This window comes from Salvelinus fontinalis, chromosome 33, assembly GCF_029448725.1.
Source record: "Salvelinus fontinalis isolate EN_2023a chromosome 33, ASM2944872v1, whole genome shotgun sequence".
Lineage (NCBI taxonomy): Eukaryota > Metazoa > Chordata > Actinopteri > Salmoniformes > Salmonidae > Salvelinus > Salvelinus fontinalis.
Window position 1 is genome coordinate 10,118,432 of NC_074697.1, and position 20,963 is coordinate 10,139,394.

Genomic DNA, 20,963 nt, shown 5'->3' on the forward strand with positions numbered 1-20,963 from the left:
GAGTGACTTTAAAACAGTTACAGAGTTGAATGGCTGTGATAGGAGAAAACTAAGGATGGCTCCACAACATTGTAGTTTCTCCTCAATACTAACCTAACTGACAGAGTGAAAAGAAGGAAGCCTGTACAGAATAAAAAATATTCCAAAACATGCATCCTGTTTGCAACAAGGCACTAAAGCAATACTGCAAAAAATGTGGCAAAGCAATTACATTTTTGTCCTGGATACAAAGTGTTATGTTTGGGGCAAATTCAATACAACAAATTACTGAGTACCACTGTAACGGGCTTCCTCCTTCTCCTCATCCGAAGAGGAGTAGCAAGGATTTGACCAACGTGCAGTGGGTTGTGAATAGATAATGGTTTATTTACAAAACGGAAAACACGACAACACTTCAACAAACTACAAAACAATAAACGACGTAGACAGACCTGGACGACGAACTTACATGAAACACGAAGAACGCATGAACAGGGAAACTGACTACATAAAAGAACGAACATACAAACAAACCGAGACAGTCCCGTGTGGCGCAACGACATACACAGACACAAGAGACAACCACCCACAACGAACAATGTGAAACAACCTACCTTAATATGACTCTCAATTAGAGGAAACGCCAAACACCTGCCTCTAATTGAGAGCCGTACCAGGCAACCCATAAACCCAACATAGAAAACACATAACATAGACTACCCACCCAAAACTCACGCCCTGACCAATTAAAAACATACCACACAACAGAAAACAGGTCAGGAACGTGACAGAACCCCCCCCTCAAGGTGCGAACTCCGGGCGCACCCCTACAACTCAAGGGGAGGGTCTGGGTGGGCATCTGTCCGCGGTGGCGGCTCCGGCGGTGGACGAGGACACCACTCCACCACTGTCTTTGTCCCTCTCCTTCGCGTCCTTTGAGTGGCGACCCTCGCCCCCGACCATGGTCCAGGAACCTTCACTAAGGCCCCTCCTACATAGAGGAGACAGCTCAGGACAGAGAGGTAGCTTAGGACAGAGGGATAACTCTGTACTAATGGCAGCTCCGGACTGGGTGGCCGCTCCGGACTGGGTGGCCGCTCCGGACTGGGTGGCCGCTCCGGACTGGGTGGCCGCTCCGGACTGGGTGGCAGCTCCGGACTGAGTGGCAGCTCCGGACTGAGTGGCAGCTCCGGACTGAGTGGCAGCTCATGACTGAGTGGCAGCTCATGACTGAGTGGCAGCTCATGACTGAGTGGCAGCACATGACTGAGTGGCAGCACATGACTGAGTGGCAGCTCATGACTGAGTGGCAGCTCATGACTGGAGGGCAGCTCATGACTGAAGGGCAGCTCATGACTGGAGGGCAGCTCATGACTGAAGGGCAGCTCATGACTGAAGGGCAGCTCATGACTGGAGGGCAGCTCACGACTGGAGGGCAGCTCATGACTGGAGGGCAGCTCATGACTGGAGGGCAGCTCATGACTGGCTGGCGGTTCTGGCAGCTCCTGACTGGTTGGCGGCTCTGGCAGCTCCTGACTGGCTGGCGGCTCTGGCAGCTCCTGACTGGCTGGCGGCTCTGGCAGCTCCTGACTGGCTGGCGGCTCTGGCAGCTTCTGACTGGATGGCAGCTCTGGCAGCTCCTGACTGGCTGGCGGCTCTGGCAGCTCCTGACTGACGGACGGCTCTAGCGGCTCCTGACTGACAGACGGCTCTAATGGCTCGGGGCAGACGGGCGGCTCTAATGGCTCGTGGCAGACGGATGGCTCAGAATGCGCTGGGCAGACGGATGGCTCAGAAGGCGCTGGGCAGACGGATGGCTCAGAAAGCGCTGGGCAGACGGATGGCTCAGACGGCGCTGGACAGACGGATGGCTCAGACGGCGCTGGGCAGACGGATGGCTCAGACTGCGCTGGGCAGACGGATGGCTCAGACGGTGCTGGGCAGACAGATGGCTCAGACGGTGCTGGGCAGACGAGCAGTGCAGGCGGCGTTGGGCAGACAGCCGACTCTGACCTGCTGAGGCGCACAGTAGGCCTGGCGCGTGGTGCCGGAACTGGTGGTACCGGACTGGAGACACGCACCTCAAGGCTAGTGCGGGGAACAACAACAGGGCACACTGGACTCTCAATGCGCACTATAGGCCTGGTGCGTGGTACCTGAACTGGAGGTACCGGGCTGAGGGCACGCACATCAGGGCGAGTGCGGGGAAAAGGAACAGTGCGTACAGGGCTCTGGAGACGCACAGGTGGCTTAGTGCGTGGTGCCGGAACTGGAGGCACTGGGCTGGAGACACGCACCATAGGGAGAGTGCGTGGAGGAGGAACAGGGCTCTGGAGACGCACTGGAAGCCTGGTGAGTGGTGTAGGCACTGGTGGTACTGAGCTGGGGCGGGAAGGTGGCGCCGGATATACCGGACCGTGTAGGCGTACTGGCTCCCTTGAGCACTGAGCCTGCCCAACCTTACCTGGTTGTACGCTCCCCGTCGCCTGACCAGTGCGGGGAGGTGGAATAACCCGCACCGGGCTATGTAGGCGAACCGGGGACACCATGCGTAAGGCTGGTGCCATGTAAGCCGGCCCAAGGAGACATACTGGTGGCCAGATATGTAGAGCCGGCTTCATGGCACTTGGCTCAATGCTCAATCTAGCCCTACCAGTGCGGGGAGGTGGAATAACCCGCAGCGGGCTATGCACACGTACAGGAGACACCGTGCGCTCTACTGCGTAACACGGTGTCTGCTCGTACTCCCGCTCTCCACGGTTAGCCTGGGAAGTGGGCGCAGGTCTCCTACCTGCCCTAGACCCACTACCTCTTAGCCCCCCCCCCAAGAAATTTTTGGGTTGTACTTGCGGGCTTTTCGGGCTTCCGTGCTAGACACGTCCCCTCATAACGCCGGTTCCTCTCTCCGGTTTCCTCCGCTCTCCGAGCTGCCTCCAGCTGTTCCCATGGGCGGCGATTCACTTCCACTTTAGCCCATGGTCCTTTTCCTTCCATGATTTCCTCCCAAGAACAGAAATCCTGCTTCGTGCGCTGTCCGTTAACCCGCTGCTTGATCCGGGTTTGGTGGGTGGTTCTGTAACGGGCTTCCTCCTTCTCCTCATCCGAAGAGGAGTAGCAAGGATTTGACCAACGTGCAGCGGGTTGTGAATACATAATGGTTTATTTACAAAACGGAAAACACGACAACACTTTAACAAACTACAAATCAATAAACGACGTAGACAGACCTGGACGACGAACTTACATGAAACACGAAGAACGCATGAATTGGGAAACTGACTACATAAAAGAACGAACATACAAACAAACCGAAAACAGTCCCGTGTGGCACAACGACATACACAGACACAGGAGACAACCACCCACAACAAACAATGTGAAACAACCTACCTTAATATGACTCTCAATTAGAGGAAACGCCAAACACCTGCCTCTAATTGAGAGCCGTACCAGGCAACCCATAAACCCAACATAGAAAACACATAACATAGACTACCTACCCAAAACTCACGCCCTGACCAATTAAACACATACCACACAACAGAAAACAGGTCAGGAACGTGACAACCACTCTCCATATTTTCAAGCATAGTGGTGGCTGCATCATGTTATGTGTATGCTTGTAATCGTTAAGGACTAGGAGATTTTCCTGATAAAAAAGTGACGTAATAGAGCTAAGCACAGGCAAAATCCTAGAGGAAAACATGGTTCAGTCTGCTTTCCACCAGACACTGGGTGATGAATTCACCTTCAGCAGGACAATAACCTAAAACACAAGGCCAAATCTACACTGGAGTTTCTTACCAAGAAGACAGTCAATGTTCCTAATGGGCTAACTTACAGTTTTGACTTAAATCTTCTAGAAAATGTATGGCTAGACTTGAAAATGGTTGTTTTGCAACGATCAACAACCAATTTTACAGAGGTTGAACATTTCTGAAAAGAATAATGGGCAAATGTTGCACAGTCCAGGTGTGGATAACTCTTCGAGACTGTACCCAGAAAGGTGTAATCGCTGCCAAAGGTCATTCTAACATGTATTGACTCAGGAGGTTGAATACTTATCTCATCAACATATAATAGTGTTGAATTTTTCACATTTTTCTTCCACTTTGACATTAGAGTATTTTGTGTAGATCATTGACAAAAAAAAGGACAATGAAATCAATTTGAATCTCACTTTGTAACACAACAAAATCAAAGAGTGTGAATACTTTCTGAAGGCACTGTATTTCCCACAGTCTGCATTCCATTGATCTCTTTATTATATGAACAACCCCTCTCCCTGTCTTCTGCCCCACACCCTCTCTCTCTCTCTCTTGCTCTTGCTCTTTCTCTCTCTTTGCCAGGTGATGGAGGTGAAGGGTCAGATGATTCATGTCCCAGAATCCTCTACTCTGATGTTCCTGGGTTCCCCCCGGGTGGACAAGCTGGAGGAGCTGATGGGCAGGGGCCTCTACCTGTCAGACATCCCCATCCACGACGCCACGCGTGATGTCATACTGGTGGGACAGCAGGCCAAAGCACAGGACGGCCTCAAGAACAGGATGGACAAACTCAAGGTACAGTCAAACACACATGCAATATGCACACACGCACAAGTGCACACACACACATACACGTGTGCTCATACTCATTATTCTGTCACGTAGACATTCAGCAGCCGACTCATCCAGCTTCAGAAAAAGCGAAAACGCGTTGGTCACTAAACCTCTACTCCATCATCCCCATTCTACTAATTGTATTTCTATCCCTGTGCTCTTCCCCAGGCCACTCTAGAAAAGACACACCAAGCTCTAGAAGAGGAGAAGAGGAGGACAGTAGACCTTCTCTACTCCATCTTTCCTGGTGACGTGGCCCAGAAGCTATGGCAGGGGGAGTCTGTCCCCGCCAGGAAGTTTGATGATGTCACCATGCTGTTCTCTGACATCGTGGGCTTCACGGCAGTGTGTGCCCAGTGTACCCCCATGCAGGTCATCAGCATGCTCAACGAGCTCTACACACGCTTCGACTACCAGTGTGGAATCCTGGATGTGTATAAGGTAGGAACACACCTGTTTGACTACCAGTGTGGAATACTGGATGTGTATAAGGTGGGAACACACTTGTTTGACTACCAGTGTGGAATACTGGATGTGTATAAGGTGGGAACACACCTGTTTGACTACCAGTGTGGAATCCTGGATGTGTATAAGGTGGGAACACACCTGTTTGACTACCAGTGTGGAATACTGGATGTGTATAAGGTACGAACACACACCTGTTTGACTACCAGTGCGGAATACTGGATGTGTATAAGGTGGGAACACACCTGTTTGACTACCAGTGTGGAATACTGGATGTGTATAAGGTAGAAACACACACCTGTTTGACTACCAGTGTGGAATACTGGATGTGAATAAGGTGGGAAAACACCTGTTTGACTACCAATGTGGAATCCTGGATGTGTATAAGGTGGGAACACACCCGTTTGACTACCAGTGTGGAATCCTGGATGTGTATAAGGTGGGAACACACCTGTTTGACTACCAGTGTGGAATCCTGGATGTGAATAAGGTGGGAACACACTTGTTTGACTACCAGTGTGGAATACTGGATGTGAATAAGGTGGGAACACACCTGTTTGACTACCAGTGTTGAATCCTGGATGTGTATAAGGTGGGAACACACCTGTTTGACTACCAGTGTGGAATCCTGGATGTGTATAAGGTGGGAACACACCTGTTTGACTACCAGTGTGGAATCCTGGATGTGAATAAGGTGGGAACACACTTGTTTGACTACCAGTGTGGAATCCTGGATGTGTATAAGGTGGGAACACACCTGTTTGACTACCAGTGTGGAATCCTGGATGTGTTTAGGGTGGGAACACACCTGTTTGACTACCAGTGTGGAATCCTGGATGTGTATAAGGTGGGAACACACCTGTTTGACTACCAGTGTGGAATCCTGGATGTGTATAAGGTAGGAACACACCTGTTTGACTACCAGTGTGGAATCCTGGATGTGTATAAGGTGGGAACACACCTGTTTGACTACCAGTGTGGAATCCTGGATGTGTATAAGGTGGGAACACACTTGTTTGACTACCAGTGTGGAATCCTGGATGTGAATAAGTGGGAACACACCTGTTTGACTACCAGTGTGGAATCCTGGATGTGAATAAGTGGGAACACACCTGTTTGACTACCAGTGTGGAATCCTGGATGTGAATAAGGTGCGAACACACCTGTTTGACTACCAGTGTGGAATCCTGGATGTGAATAAGGTGGGAACACACCTGTTTGACTACCAGTGTGGAATCCTGGATGTGTATAAGGTGGGAACACACCTGTTTGACTAACAGTGTGGAATCCTGGATGTGAATAAGGTGGGAACACACCTGTTTGACTACCAGTGTGGAGTACTGGATGTGTATAAGGTGGGAACACACCTGTTTGACTACCAGTGTGGAATACTGGATGTGTATAAGGTGGGAACACACCTGTTTGACTACCAGTGTGGAGTACTGGATGTGTATAAGGTGGGAACACACCTGTTTGACTACCAGTGTGGAATACTGGATGTGAATAAGGTGGGAACACACCTGTTTGACTACCAGTGTGGAATCCTGGATGTGTATAAGGTAGGAACACACCTGTTTGACTACCAGTGTGGAATCCTGGATGTGTATAAGGTGGGAACACACCTGTTTGACTACCAGTGTGGAATCCTGGATGTGTATAAGGTGGGAACACACACCTGTTTGACTACCAGTGTGGAATCCTTGATGTTTATAAGGTGGGAACACACCTGTTTGACTACCAGTGTGGAATACTGGATGTGTATAAGGTGGGAACACACCTGTTTGACTACCAGTGTGGAATCCTGGATGTGTATAAGGTGGGAACACACCTGTTTGACTAACAGTGTGGAATCCTGGATGTGAATAAGGTGGGAACACACCTGTTTGACTACCAGTGTGGAATACTGGATGTGTATAAGGTGGGAACACACCTGTTTGACTACCAGTGCGGAATACTGGATGTGTATAAGGTGGGAACACACCTGTTTGACTACCAGTGTGGAATACTGGATGTGTATAAGGTGGGAACACACCTGTTTGACTACCAGTGTGGAATACTGGATGTGTATAAGGTGGGAACACACCTGTTTGACTACCAGTGTGGAATCCTGGATGTGTATAAGGTGGGAACACACCTGTTTGACTACCAGTGTGGAATCCTGGATGTGTATAAGGTGGGAACACACCTGTTTGACTACCAGTGTGGAATCCTGGATGTGTATAAGGTGGGAACACACCTGTTTGACTACCAGTGTGGAATCCTGGATGTGTATAAGGTGGGAACACACCTGTTTGACTACCAGTGTGGAATCCTGGATGTGTATAAGGTGGGAACACACCTGTTTGACTACCAGTGTGGAATCCTGGATGTGTATAAGGTGGGAACACACCTGTTTGACTACCAGTGTGGAATCCTGGATGTGTATAAGGTGGGAACACACCTGTTTGCACGTCACAAACTGTACACTCAGTGCATGCTTGTTGTTTTATGTATCAGTGTTTGGGTCGATTCTGAATTGAGTTACGAATTGCTCTTTAGTTCCATTTCAGTTATTGTATTTGAATTGAATTTTAATTGGCCACACCCCACAGGAAGCAGAATTTGGATTGCATTCAAATTAAAGGAAGTATTAGTAATTTAATTTAATTTAATTCAAATGCCTTATTCATTCTGCACATCACCATAGCAATGTATATTTTGACTTGGTTACCAATACCATTTAGCATTAGATTGAAACATTTCATCTTTAAAACAAATTTTCCTAAAACAATAAAAAATAATTAGTGTTCTAGAAATACTCTAAGATCATGTTGTGGATTGTCATTAATAATTAATAACTCCCTTAAATGTTTTTAAATATCAGAAACAAAATGTTTTCCCATAACGCATTAGATCAAACTGTTTGACATATTTGAGTTAAAATAAAACTCATATTTCAAATGGTATGTGTATTCGTTGTATTCATAAGTGGTAGATTTGTCAAATTAATGAGATTTTCATGTTTCACATCTCAGTTGACTCAAATCAAATTCAAATTCTGCTTCCTGTGGAGTATGGCCATATGAAATTCAATTGAAATTCATTGTTTGAATTGGATTAAATTCAGAAATACTGAATTGACTTCAACCCTGATACGTGTCATCTGTCCACATAGGAGAGGTATAGTGCAATTGAGTGATGGTGCTGCCGTGGGTAAATACAAGGATCAATCAAGTTGTGTTTTATATCAGCACTGTGTGTGTGCGTGCGTGCATATGTATCGGGTGGAAAAACACACTGATTAATGGCTAATGCAACAGTGCTTAACAACAGTGTGTCAATACTGGCTGCCTGACATAGTGGTATTACAACAAGGCCCAGTGCGTCCATTAACAACCATCACTCCCTCTATCCATCCCTCCATCCATCTAGCACTAGCACTACTCTTGTCCTTTGCCAGGGTTTGAGTCAGCACAGATACAGCAGCTTTTCTTCCCCTTCCCTTCCTTTCTCCTCACCCTTCCACTTTTTTACTTGACTCTTCCCCTTCTCTCTTTCTACTTCCATTTTCTCTCGTCTCCACTTTCTACTCTCCCCCTCTCTTTTCCTGCTTCATGTGAGTAGAGAGGAGTCCCATATGTTCCCATTGTCATGGTTACTCTGGATAAATGACTGTGACTGGAAGAAAATGAGAGTTGTGTTTCTTGTTGTCAGGTACAGCTTGTCTGAGTGTTTATTTTAATTCTGCCAATAACCCTGTCAGGATAAATGTTATTATGAAAATATTTAAATTTGATTAAGGTATATAACTCAAATCAAATGAAATCGTCATGGCTTCATGGACTCTTCTCCAATCCCCATATAGATTGAGACTATAGGCGACGCCTACTGTGTTGCGGGCGGGCTCCACCGGAAGATTGACAGCCATGCCAAGCCAATCGCACTCATGGCCCTGAAGATGATGGAGCTGTCAGAGGAGGTGTTAACGCCGGACGGCAAATCCATCAAGGTGAGTCTTCGCTTGGCACAGGAGAGGGGATGGGCTATTTCTCCCTCACTCTCTTTTTCTGTCATCTTCTCTAACTCCCTTTTCACTCCCCCTCTGTTTCTCTCACTTCCTCTCTCTCTTTCTATCCCTTTTCACCCTCTCCTCCTACTGTCTGTCTCTCTTCTCATTCAAATGTATATGTGGTTTACACCTCGAATTTAAAGCATCTATCAGCTTATCAGTGCGGTGCTGTGTTGTGCCACAGACAGAAGGGGTAACCCAGACACGTCACAGGGGCTATAAAGCTGAAACATCCATTTAGAAAGTTTTCTTACCACCAAATATGTTAGTGAGAGGAAGTCCAGTCGCTGGTAGTGGGAGAGGATGGAACTAGGTGAAACTGGGCCAAGTTGTCATCGATGAAACATCTGATCTCAATAAATGTTTCTGTTCCCAAAACTAGAATCCGCTATGAACACAGTGCACTAAGTTTTTTAAGTTTAAAAACAGTTTTTTAGTAGGAGTGCAAGGTCGAATTGAGTTTGTGCACATGCACACTTCACAGAGGAGGCATTCCCTAATGGAATACATGCTACAACACATTAATAGAATCTCGCTAGCTCGTGCTTGGCTTTGCCCACCTCCTTGCTTGTTCTTCCCACTATGCTTAATATGCTCCCACTGTAATGTGTTGTGTTGTGCTATCTGTGTTGTGATGTGTTGTGCTAGCTGTGTTGTGCTAGCTGTGTTGTGTTATGTTGTGCTATATTGTGTTGTGATGTGCTAGCTGTGTTGTGCTAGCTGTGTTGTGTTGTGCTAGCTGTGTTGTGATGTGTTGTGCTAGCTGTGTTGTGTTATGTTGTGCTATATTGTGTTGTGTTGTGCTAGCTGTGTTGTGCTATCTGTGTTGTGATGTGTTGTGCTAGCTGTGTTGTGCTAGCTGTGTTGTGTTATGTTGTGCTATATTGTGTTGTGATGTGCTAGCTGTGTTGTGCTAGCTGTATTGTGTTGTGCTAGCTGTGTTGTGATGTGTTGTGCTAGCTGTGTTGTGTTATGTTGTGCTATATTGTGTTGTGTTGTGCTAGCTGTGTTGTGCTATCTGTGTTGTGTTGTGCTAGCTGTGTTGTGCTGTGTTGTGCTAGCTGTGTTGTGCTAGCTGTGTTGTGTTATGTTGTGCTATATTGTGTTGTGATGTGCTAGCTGTGTTGTGCTAGCTGTGTTGTGTTGTGCTAGCTGTGTTGTGATGTGTTGTGCTAGCTGTGTTGTGTTATGTTGTGCTATATTGTGTTGTGTTGTGCTAGCTGTGTTGTGCTATCTGTGTTGTGTTGTGTTGTGCTAGCTGTGTTGTGCTAGCTGTGTTGTGTTATGTTGTGCTATATTGTGTTGTGCTAGCTGTGTTGTGCTAGCTGTGTTGTGTTGTGCTAGCTGTGTTGTGATGTGTTGTGCTAGCTGTGTTGTGTTATGTTGTGCTATATTGTGTTGTGTTGTGCTAGCTGTGTTGTGCTATATGTGTTGTGTTATGCTAGCTGTGTTGTGATGTGTTGTGCTAGCTGTGTTGTGTTATGTTGTGCTATATTGTGCTGTGTTGTGCTAGCTGTGTTGTGTTGTGCTATCCGTGGTGTGTTGTGCTAGCTGTGTTGTGCCGTGCTAGCTGTGTTGTGCCGTGCTAGCTGTGTTGTGTTGTGCTACCTGTATTGTGTTTTGCTAGCTGTGTTGTGCTATCTGTGTTGTGTTGTGCTAGCTGTGTTGTGATGTGTTGTGCTAGCTGTGTTGTGTTATGTTGTGCTATATTGTGCTAGCTGTGTTGTGTTGTGCTATCCGTGGTGTGTTGTGCTTGCTGTGTTGTGCTGTGTTGTGCTAGCTGTGTTGTGCCGTGCTAGCTGTGTTGTGCCGTGCTAGCTGTGTTGTGTTGTGCTACCTGTATTGTGTTTTGCTAGCTGTGTTGGCTAGCTGTGTTGTGCTAGCCGTCTTGTGTTGTGCTAGCCGTGTAGTGTTGTGCCAGCTGTGTTGTGCTGTGTTAGCACTGTTGTGTTGTGGTAGCTGAGTTGTGTTGTGTTATGCTAGCTGTGTTGTGATAACTGTGTTGTGTCGTGCTAGCTGTGTTGTGTTAGATGTGTTGTGGTAGCTGTGTTGTGTTGTGCTAGCTGTGTTGTGCTAGCTGTGTTGTGTTAGCTGTGTTGTACTAGCTGCTTCGCTCCCAATGGCTGGCTGACAGTCCCAGATGTGTGTGTGTGTTATAATCGTCGTGGGCCATTGAAAAGGAAGTTCTTAACCAGCTGTAGATGCTGACAATGGAGCCCCTCTCATCTTCCCCTTTGCTGACGACTGATGAGATGAAACGTGTCTTCACAAGGAAGAGAGCACACGGCATGCACACACACACTCACACACACACGGACCGACACTACAATGGGTTTGTGTTTTTGTGTATGTACAATAAATTAGTGTTTGTGGATGTCCGTGTGCATACTTATGCTCGCAGTGTGTGATCACAGCACGTATGTGTGTAATTGCCAACACACCGGTCGTCACGTGATGGATAGAACATGGGAATGCGTAGTGTGCAGTTGCCATGGTGATGGGAGAATCGTGACATGGCAGCAGGGGCTGTTTATTAATGACGGTTGTTTCTGTTACGCTGTTGTTTTAATGTCTTACAGGAAATACATGAGCTTTGTGTTGGGCTGTATTGTGTTACGTTAGAGAGAAGGTCACGTTCAGGCAGTCTATCTTTCCCCCATCTCCATAGGTAGAGGCTCTTTTCTGTTACATCCAGAGTCAGAGTCAACACTGACAATACAAAACATGGTGTGTGTGTGTGTGTGTGTGTGTGTGTGTGTGTGTGTGTGTGTGTGTGTGTTGGCTTCTAGCATGCTTCAACCTAGACTTTCTATTTATGGCAACCAGCAATAAAAATAACCAACCTCACACAATCTCTGTCTCTGTCTATCGGCATGACAACAAGGGTGCTGGGGATCACATGAACAGTCACGACCGAAATTATTGGCACCCTTGATAAAGATGAGTAAAAAAGAGAGTATAAAATAAATAATACAAATACTGAACATGGGAAAATTATATTATTTTATACCAGTACAATTACTCACAGAAAAATGGGGTTTCAATTATTTAAGCCTGTCACGGTTTTCTAAAGTTGAACCCAGAAGCAGACCAGGACAAGGAGAGTAAGACGAAGGTGAGTATTTATTTACAAGTTTGAATGTAGTGATAGAAAAATCCAGGTGACGGAGCGGGCAGCGGAGGTGAGTTGATGGGATTGAATAGGCAGATCCAATGAAGTAACTGACGACCAGGTAGGGATGAGATGAGTGTTCCGGGTGAATGACTGTAGACAGAAAAAACGGAGGTGAGTTCAAGGCAAGCAAAACGTACAAAACAACAAAACAAACTGGAGGCTGATACACTGGCACAACATACTGTTCATGGCTAACGATCCGGCAGGGAATGGATGTCAGGTCAGTGCTTATGAAGTGGTGGGGTGATGATCAGGACCAGGTGTGCAGATAGCGGATTGGAAACAGGTGCGGTAAATCAGAGATCTCCCAACCAGCTACGTCGCCCGGCAACCAGACAGGGTGCGTTCCAGGACACCGGAAAAAACACTCCAGGACAGAACACAGGCAAAAACAGACTCAGGAAGCGGGATTCGTGACAAAGCCCCTATCTTTTTGAGAAAAAAAGTATTCCTTGTTTAACAAAATATTTTTCTAGAGCAATTGTGTTTGTATAAAATAATATAATTTAGCACTTTTGACCATACAATACAGCTCAGTATTTATATTATTTATTAATGCTGTATTTTGTGCTCATCTTTACGAAGGGTGCCAATAATTTTGGTCGAGAGTGTATGTAACTATGTGGTGAGCTGGGTACAGTGCATTCGGAAAGAATTCAGACCCTTGACTTTTCGACATTTCGTTACATTACAGCCTTATTCTAAAATGGATTAAATAGTCCCCCCCCCCATCAATCTATACACAATACCCCATAATAACAAAGCAAAGACAGGTTTTTAGATGTTTTTGCAAAATAAATAAATAAAGTACTGAAATATCACATGTACATAAGTATTCAGACCCTTTACTCAGTACTTTGTTCAAGCACCTTTGGCAGTGATTACAGCCTCGACTCTTAGGTATGACGCTACAGGCTTGGCAAACCTGTATTTGGGGAGTTTCTCCCATTCTTCTCTGCAGATCTTCTCAAGCTCTGTCAGGCTGGATGGCGAGCGTCGCTGTACAACTATTTTCAGGTCTCTACAGAGATGTTAGATCGGTTTAAAGTCCGGGCTCACTCCTGTATTGTCTTGGCTGTGTGCTTAGGGTCGTTGTCCTGTTGGAAGGTGAATCGTCGCCCCAGTCTGAGGTCCTGAGCGCTCTGGAGCAGGTTTCCATTAAGGATATCTCTGTGCGTTGCTCCGTAAATCTTTCCCTCGATCCTGACCAGTCTCCAGGTCCCTGTCACTGAAAAACATCCCCACAGCATGATGCTGCCACCACCATGCTTCACAGTAGGGATGGTGCCAGGTTTCCTCCAGACGTGACACTTGGCATTCAGGCCAAAGAGTTCAATCTTGGTTTCATCATACCAGAGAATCTTGTTTCTCATGGTCTGAGAGTCCTTTAGGTGCCTTTTCGCAAATTCCAAGCGGGCTGTCATGTGCCTTTTACTGAGGAGTGGATTCCGTCTGGCCACTCTACTATAAAGGCCTGATTGGTGGAGTGCTGCAGAGATGGTTGTCCTTCTGGAAGGTTCTCCCATCTCCACAGAAGAACTCTGGAGATCTGTCAGAGTGATCATTGGGTTCTTGGTCACCTCCCAGACCAAGACCCTTCTCCACTGATTGCTCAGTTTGGCCGGGCGGCCAGCTCTAGGAAGAGTCTTGGTGGTTCCAAACCTTTTCATTTTAAGAATGATGGAGGCCACTATGTTCTTGGGGACCTTCAATGCTGCAGAAATGTTTGTGTAACCTTCCCCAGATTCGTGCCTCAAAACACTATTGTCTCGGAGCTCTACGGACAATTCCTTCGAGCTCATGGCTTGGTTTTTGCTCTGACATGCACTGTCAACTGTGGGACCTTAAATAGACAGGTGTGTGCCTTTCCAAGTCATGTCCAATCAATTTAATTTACCACAGGTGGACTCCAATCAAGCTCAATTTCGAGTCTCATAGCAAAGGGTCTGAATACTTATATAAATAAGGTATTTCTGTTTTTTTATTTTTAATACATTTCCACAAATTTCTAAAAACCTGTTTTTGATTTGTCATTATGGAGTATTGTGTGTAGATTGATGAGGGAAATCCATTTTAGAATAAGGCTGTAACGTAACAAAATGTGGAAAATGTCAAGGGGTTTGAATATTTTCTGAATGCACTGTGTGTCCTGGCTCAAACCAGGCTCCTGTAGGAGAGCTCTGCTGGTTGTCCAGAAGGAACCTAGCACTGTTTAAACTGTCTGTCTGTAGAGCTGCATGATCTCATTCAGCTCTCTATTCATTCTAACTCTGATGCCCAGCGAAGAGGACATTTCAGAGAGAGAGAACGAGAGTTCTTTTGTCCTTAAAAACGGCAACTACACAATTCTAATGTTGTGTGTGTGTGTGCATGATGCGTGTGGCCATGCATGTGTATGCCTGTATCAGTTTGTGCACGTGAGTGCATGTGTCTGGTGTGTGTGCATATATGTGTGTGTGTATGTGTATGTTAATGCATGTAGCTATGCGTCTGTGTGTCTGTGTGCGCGTGTCTGTCGTGTGTTTGTGGCCTATAGTTGTGATTAATTCACTGGCCATTGTTCCAGAAATAGACTGGCATAGCTATGCCCTGTAGCCCTGTTCTCTGTCTCTCTCCCTCTTTCTTTCTCTCTCTCTCTCTGTCTCTCTCATTCTTTGTTCCCTTGCTCTGAGGAAAAGAGGAGAGAAGCTCTGCTCGTTCAAACCACTTCAGCCGGATAAACGCTCTTCAGTCAGCGTGTTCACAACTAGCCAATACCACTGTGTTATGTAAACTAGTCTATGAGAGAGAGAGAGAGAGAGAGAGAGAGAGAGATAGTTTTGACCCATATTACTGTTTTAAAATCACATATTCCAGAACACAGAACATCACAATGTGCTAGAGAACAGTGTTCAATGTACCTCACAGCTGTCGGTTGGGATTGGCTGCTTTAGAGCTGCAGTATGTTTTGATTGGTCTGTTCCGACTCTGTGCTGACTCACAGAAGAGTGAGAGATAGAGGGGGGGATAAAGTAGGAGAGGGGGGATAAATTAGGAGAGGGGGGACAGAGAAATAGAGAAAGAGAGAGGGGATAGAGAAACAGAGAGGGGAGAGGGGGACAGAGAAACAGAGAGGGGAGAGAGGGGATAGAGAAACAGAGAAACATAGGGGAGAGGGGGAATAGAGAAACAGGGAGGAGAGGGGGTCCATTTGTACAAGAGGGAAAGATCAAAATACAACACCTTAACTTGTCTCTCCTTCTCCATCTCTTTCTATCTATCTCCCCTCACTCTTTCCTCATAACATCTGGCAATCTGTCCATCTCTATAGCAGTGTGATCAGAACTAGCCAAAACCAATCTGTCCATCTCTATAGCAGTGTGATCAGAACTAGCCAATACCAATCTGTCCATCTCTATAGCAGTGTGATCAGAACTAGCCAATACCAATCTGTCCATCTCTATAGCAGTGTGATCAGAACTAGCCAAAACCAATCTGTCCATCTCTATAGCAGTGTGATCAGAACTAGCCAAAACCAATCTGTCCATCTCTATAGCAGTGTGATCAGAATAGCACACCTTTGCCCTCACGTTTTCCCTGCTCTCTCTTCCTCCCCCTTTTCAATCTCTCTCTGCTCTCGCTCTCTCTTATTGCCAAGGTTACCCACATTAGTGTGCTGGCATGTGCTCAGTGCCGTTAGTAACCGTGGAGATGAGATACTGAAGTGGATCATTAGAGATGATGTGTGTTTGTGTGTTGTGTGTCAGACCTACAATGGAGTGGGTTTGAAGTGTGATGATCACATTTAAATCCCAGCTATAATAATATACTTATAATTACACCTGCTCTTTCCATGACATAGACTGACCAGGTAAATCCAGGTGAATCCAGGTGAAAGCTATGATCCTTTATTGATGACACTTGTTAAATCCACTTCAATCAGTGTAGATGAAGGGTAGAGACAGGTTAAAGAAGGATTTTTAAGCCTTGATACAATTAAGACATGGACTGCAACACTGCTGAGTTTTTCACGCTCAACAGTTTCCTGTGTGTATCAATAATGGTCCACCGCACAAAGGACATCCAGCCAACTTGACACAACTGTAGGAAGCATTGGAGTCAACATGGGCCAGCATCCCTGTGGAACGCTTTCGACACCTTGTAGGGGGGGGGGGGGGGGGGGCAACTCAATATCAGGAAGGTGTTCCTAGTGTTTAGTATACTCAGTGTATATGTCTGTTTTGTCATGTTACTAACTCCAACAGTGTGTTACAGTGTAACCCTTTACTGAAACAATGTTCAGCTGACATCTCTCTCTCTCTGCTTCTCCCTCTACTCTCCCTCCCTCTCTCCGTCCTTCAGCTGCGTATAGGTATCCATACAGGCTCAGTGTTGGCGGGGGTGGTTGGGGTGAGGATGCCCAGGTACTGTCTGTTTGGCAACAACGTCACACTGGCCAGCAAGTTTGAGTCTGGGAGCCACCCTCGATGCATCAACGTCAGCCCAACCACATACCGGTGAGTACACCTGTGTGTGTGTGGAGTGTGTGGAGTGTGTGTGTGTGTGTGGTGTGTGTGTGAGTGTGTGTGGAGTGTGTGTGTGTGTGTGGAGTGTGTGTGGTCTGTGTGTGGAGTGTGTGTGGTCTGTGTGGGTGTGTGTGTGTGTGGTCTGTGTGTGAGTGTGTGTGTGGGGGGGGGGGGGGGGGGGGGGGGGGGAATGAATGACAATAGAGCAGCTTTCAGTCTCTAAGGACATTTGAGTAAGAAACAGTCACGTCCAGTCACTGCATTTGTGATACGTCATAAACACACGCCCGCAAGCACAGACACTCACACACACACACACACACACACACACACACACACACACACACACACACACACACACACACACACACACACACACACACACACACACACACACACACACACACACTCTGATGTTGAGTCAAACGCTGCCTGTGGAGACACTTTGTGATGAGAGCTGATCATAGTGTTCTCTCCCTCTCTTTCTCCTTTTCTCTCTCTCTCCTTATCTCTCTTTTTCCCTCTCTCTCCCTCTCTATGGTGTCCCTTATGTGAGTCAGTGAGTCAAAAGCGTTGCCTTGGAAACCTCTCTATTTTTGCAGTCAAGGACGTTCTCTCCTCAGAATCACAAATTATTTGCACGACACAATGAGGGCTAATTGTTGCAGATTTAAACCAACCTGTGTGTGTGTGTGTGTGAATGGTGATTAATAAATCCAGTGTGTGTTCTGCCTCCTCTGCTAATATCTCTGTGGACTCAGCATATGTACACACTGTGTAATTGCTTACTTGTGTGTGTGTGCGTGTGTGTACATACCCCCCTGCAGCACAAACACACACCTGTAGCTGAAGAATGACTGGGTTTGTGATTGGCCTTATCTCATTCTGAACAAGGCTACATCACTCCCTGGAGAGTCACTGCTGTTTGGAGAAATAGCCAAATCCCACTCTGCAGCCAAATATAACACACAGTCATAATGTGTTTTTAAATCTCTCTCCTTTCTTTCCCTCTCTCCAGGCTGCTGAAAGACGATTGCTCCTTCTCTTTCGTCCCTCGTTCCCGGTTGGAGCTTCCTGATAATTTTCCGAAGGAGATCCCGGGAACATGCTACTTCCTGGAGGGAGGGACTTCCCATAGCCACACCTCCCTGACAAGCTCCCGCTCCGCCCCCCCAGCGCCCCTGAGAAAAGTGTCCTACAGCATCGGCACCATGTTCCTGCGAGAGACCAGTCTATAGGCTCCCAAAACACACACACACACACTGCATCAACATACACACACAACTCTAAACCTATAGCCCAAACCCTACCCCATGTTTAAATGGGAGACTTATAGGGATGACAATACCCTCCTACCACAAACCAGGACGCAGTCCTCTTAACAACCCCCCTCGCTTTTCCATCTAGAAACAGACACTCCTCGCTTCACCAACTACAACCTGTTGTTACCAAGGGCAACCACCCATTACCCTTCAACCCCACCACAAACCAGACTTTGAAGGTTGACAGAAGAGGAGGGAAAACAACAAAATCAATCAATAGAGACAATATAATAGAATAATCTAGCAACTTCAAAACTAAACTAAAGCCTTCTGCTTGTAGAACACGGCGTACTGTAACCATGGATACCATGGCTGGCTGTCAGTCTGGGCATGGCAGGTACTGTGTTATTATCAACATCGCTCACAACTCAGTGCCTTCTTCACTAGAACACTCCAGACATACACTCTCAAACCCCCAACATGTGAGCTGGCTGAACACGCGGGGAAATGGAACGAGGTCTGCAGCTCTGATACTCCCCACAGTGATGTGTGTGACTCTCCCAAATGAGTCACTGTGGGGAGTCTATGTTGTTTCGGTCCAGCTAGCAGCTGAACCACTGAGATGTTCGGACATTTTCTCTTTCAGTTAGCTGAATGCATCCAGCCCATCTGTCAACACTAAACCATGGACATGAGCAAGCAGCACGTTTATCCATCCACCCCCCTCCCCTCCATCCACCAACTCTAATAACCAAGGTGTGGATAGGAAGTATGCCTGGGGGGGGGGGCTCTCTACGTCATTCTATGTTTTTAGAGCAATAACCTTAGGATCCTATCTCTCTGTCACCACTCTAGTCCCCAACCTCATTTCTCTCTCACACACACAAACACACATTGGCTTGTTACAAGTAAGAAATGGCCCGCTTCAATCAAATACCATTCTAAACATATTTGTGCTGGAAGTGGTTTTTGATGTCATTGATTTAGCTGTGAGGTTAAAGCATTAAAGATAATAAATGAAACAAAATAATCAAACAGTCAGTCACCCCATTAAGACTGTTGGCTTTCCAACAGCATCATAATCAAACGTCCCATCCCATGTTGGCTTTCCAACAGCATCATAATCAAACGTCCCATCCCATGTTGGCTTTCCAACAGCATCATAATCAAACGTCCCATCCCATGTTGGCTTTCCAACAGCATCATAATCAAACGTTCCATCCCATGTTGGCTTTCCAACAGCATCATAATCAAACGTTCCATCCCATGTTGGCTTTCCAACAGCATCATAATCAAATGTTCCATTCCATGTTGGCTTTCCAACAGCATCATAATCAAACGTCCCATCCCATGTTGGCTTTCCAACAGCATCATAATCAAACGTTCCATCCCATGTTGGAGTTCTACACCAACAGCATCATAATCAAACGTTCCATCCCATGTTGGAGTTCTACACCAACAGCATCATAATCAAACTTTCCATCCCATGTTGGAGGTCTACACCAAACAACTTCGCCATGTAAAATAACCTGTAAAAACACAAGTGTGTGTGTGTGTGTGTGTGTGTGTGTGTGTGTGTGTGTGTGTGTGTGTGTGTGTGTGTGTGTGTGTGTGTGTGTGTGTGTGTGTGTGTGTGTGTGTGTGTGTGTGTGTGTGTGTGTGCGTGCGTGCGCGGGTGCGAGCGAGAAGTAAGTGTAAGATAACCTGTGGATCTGTTATTGCATTAAACTCTGTACAAAATAACTTGTATGTAAAAAGGCCTATATCTATATTAAATATGTACAATTTAGATATATTTAATAATTCAACAGAAAATATTAACTTTTAAAGATCATTCTATGTTGTACTTTTTGGTATTATTCACAAGTTTAGATGAGTACATTCACATTTCTGTTGACTTTTTTCTCTTTTTGGTAAAATGATTTGACATGTCTGAGTCGTCTGTTATCTAGGCCTATAAATAACATGACTGCTGTACCTGGTTAGAAACATGTTGAAATCTGTTGAATGACTGAGTAGTAAAGCACATCCTCTGTCTAATAAGTTGTCAATAAAAATCACCAGATATGTTTAAAAATGAAGAATGTGTTTAGTTTATTATGTTCATCACATGATGGACAGGGGTGCAGCCATTGATGGGCCTGGGAGGGTATAGACCCACCCACTTGGGAGCCAGGCCCACCCACTGGGGATCCAGGGCCAGCCAATCAGAGTTTTTCCCCATAAAAGGGCTTCATTACAGACAGAAATACTTCTCAGTTTCATCAGCTGTCTGGGTGGCTGGTCTCAGATGATTCCACAGGTGAAGAAGCCGTATGTGGAGGTCCTTGGCTGGCGTTGTTACACGTGGCCGGTTGGACGTACTGACAAATTATCAAAACAATGATGTATAATAGAGAAATGAATATGACATGTTCTGGCAACAGCTCTGGTGGACATTCCTGCAGTCAGCATGCCAATTACACGCTCCCTCAAAACTTGAAACATCTGTGGCATTGTGTTGTGTGACCAAAATGCACATTTTAGAGGGGCCTTTCATTGTCCCCAGCACAAGGTGCACCTGTGTAATGATCATGCTTTTTAATCAGCTTCTTTGAATGCCACACCTGTCAGGTGGATGGATTATCTTGACATTGGAGAAATGCGCCCAATCAGGGGTGTAAACAAATTTGTGCACAACATTTCAGAGAAATACGTTTTTTGTGCATATGGAAAATCACTGGGATCTTTTATTTCAGCTCATGAAACGTGACCAACACTTTACATGTTGCGGTTATATTTTTGTTCAGTATAGCTAAACAGGAAATCAGACAAACGTTCACGCATACACACAGACAAACACTCACACATACATACACACACCCTAACCCTAACCCTCCTCTGATATATAGTGCAGAACCACACCCCTCCTCTGATATATAGTGCAGA

General features: G+C 46.1%; 1 protein-coding gene across 2 annotated transcripts in view; it reads left to right on the forward strand.

Moving 5' to 3' along the window:
* LOC129832542 (guanylate cyclase soluble subunit alpha-2-like) overlaps positions 1–20,119 on the forward strand; it is a 51,105-nt gene extending 30,986 nt beyond the window's left edge. For both annotated transcript variants that reach the window (XM_055896683.1, XM_055896684.1), the window contains exons 5-9: positions 4,329–4,541; positions 4,749–5,021; positions 8,890–9,033; positions 16,610–16,764; positions 17,792–20,119. In XM_055896683.1, coding sequence (XP_055752658.1) covers positions 4,329–4,541; positions 4,749–5,021; positions 8,890–9,033; positions 16,610–16,764; positions 17,792–18,011 — 1,005 coding nt within the window. In that variant the 3' untranslated portion in view covers positions 18,012–20,119. The remainder of the gene's footprint in view (positions 1–4,328; positions 4,542–4,748; positions 5,022–8,889; positions 9,034–16,609; positions 16,765–17,791) is intronic.
* Positions 20,120–20,963: the final 844 nt, after the last annotated feature.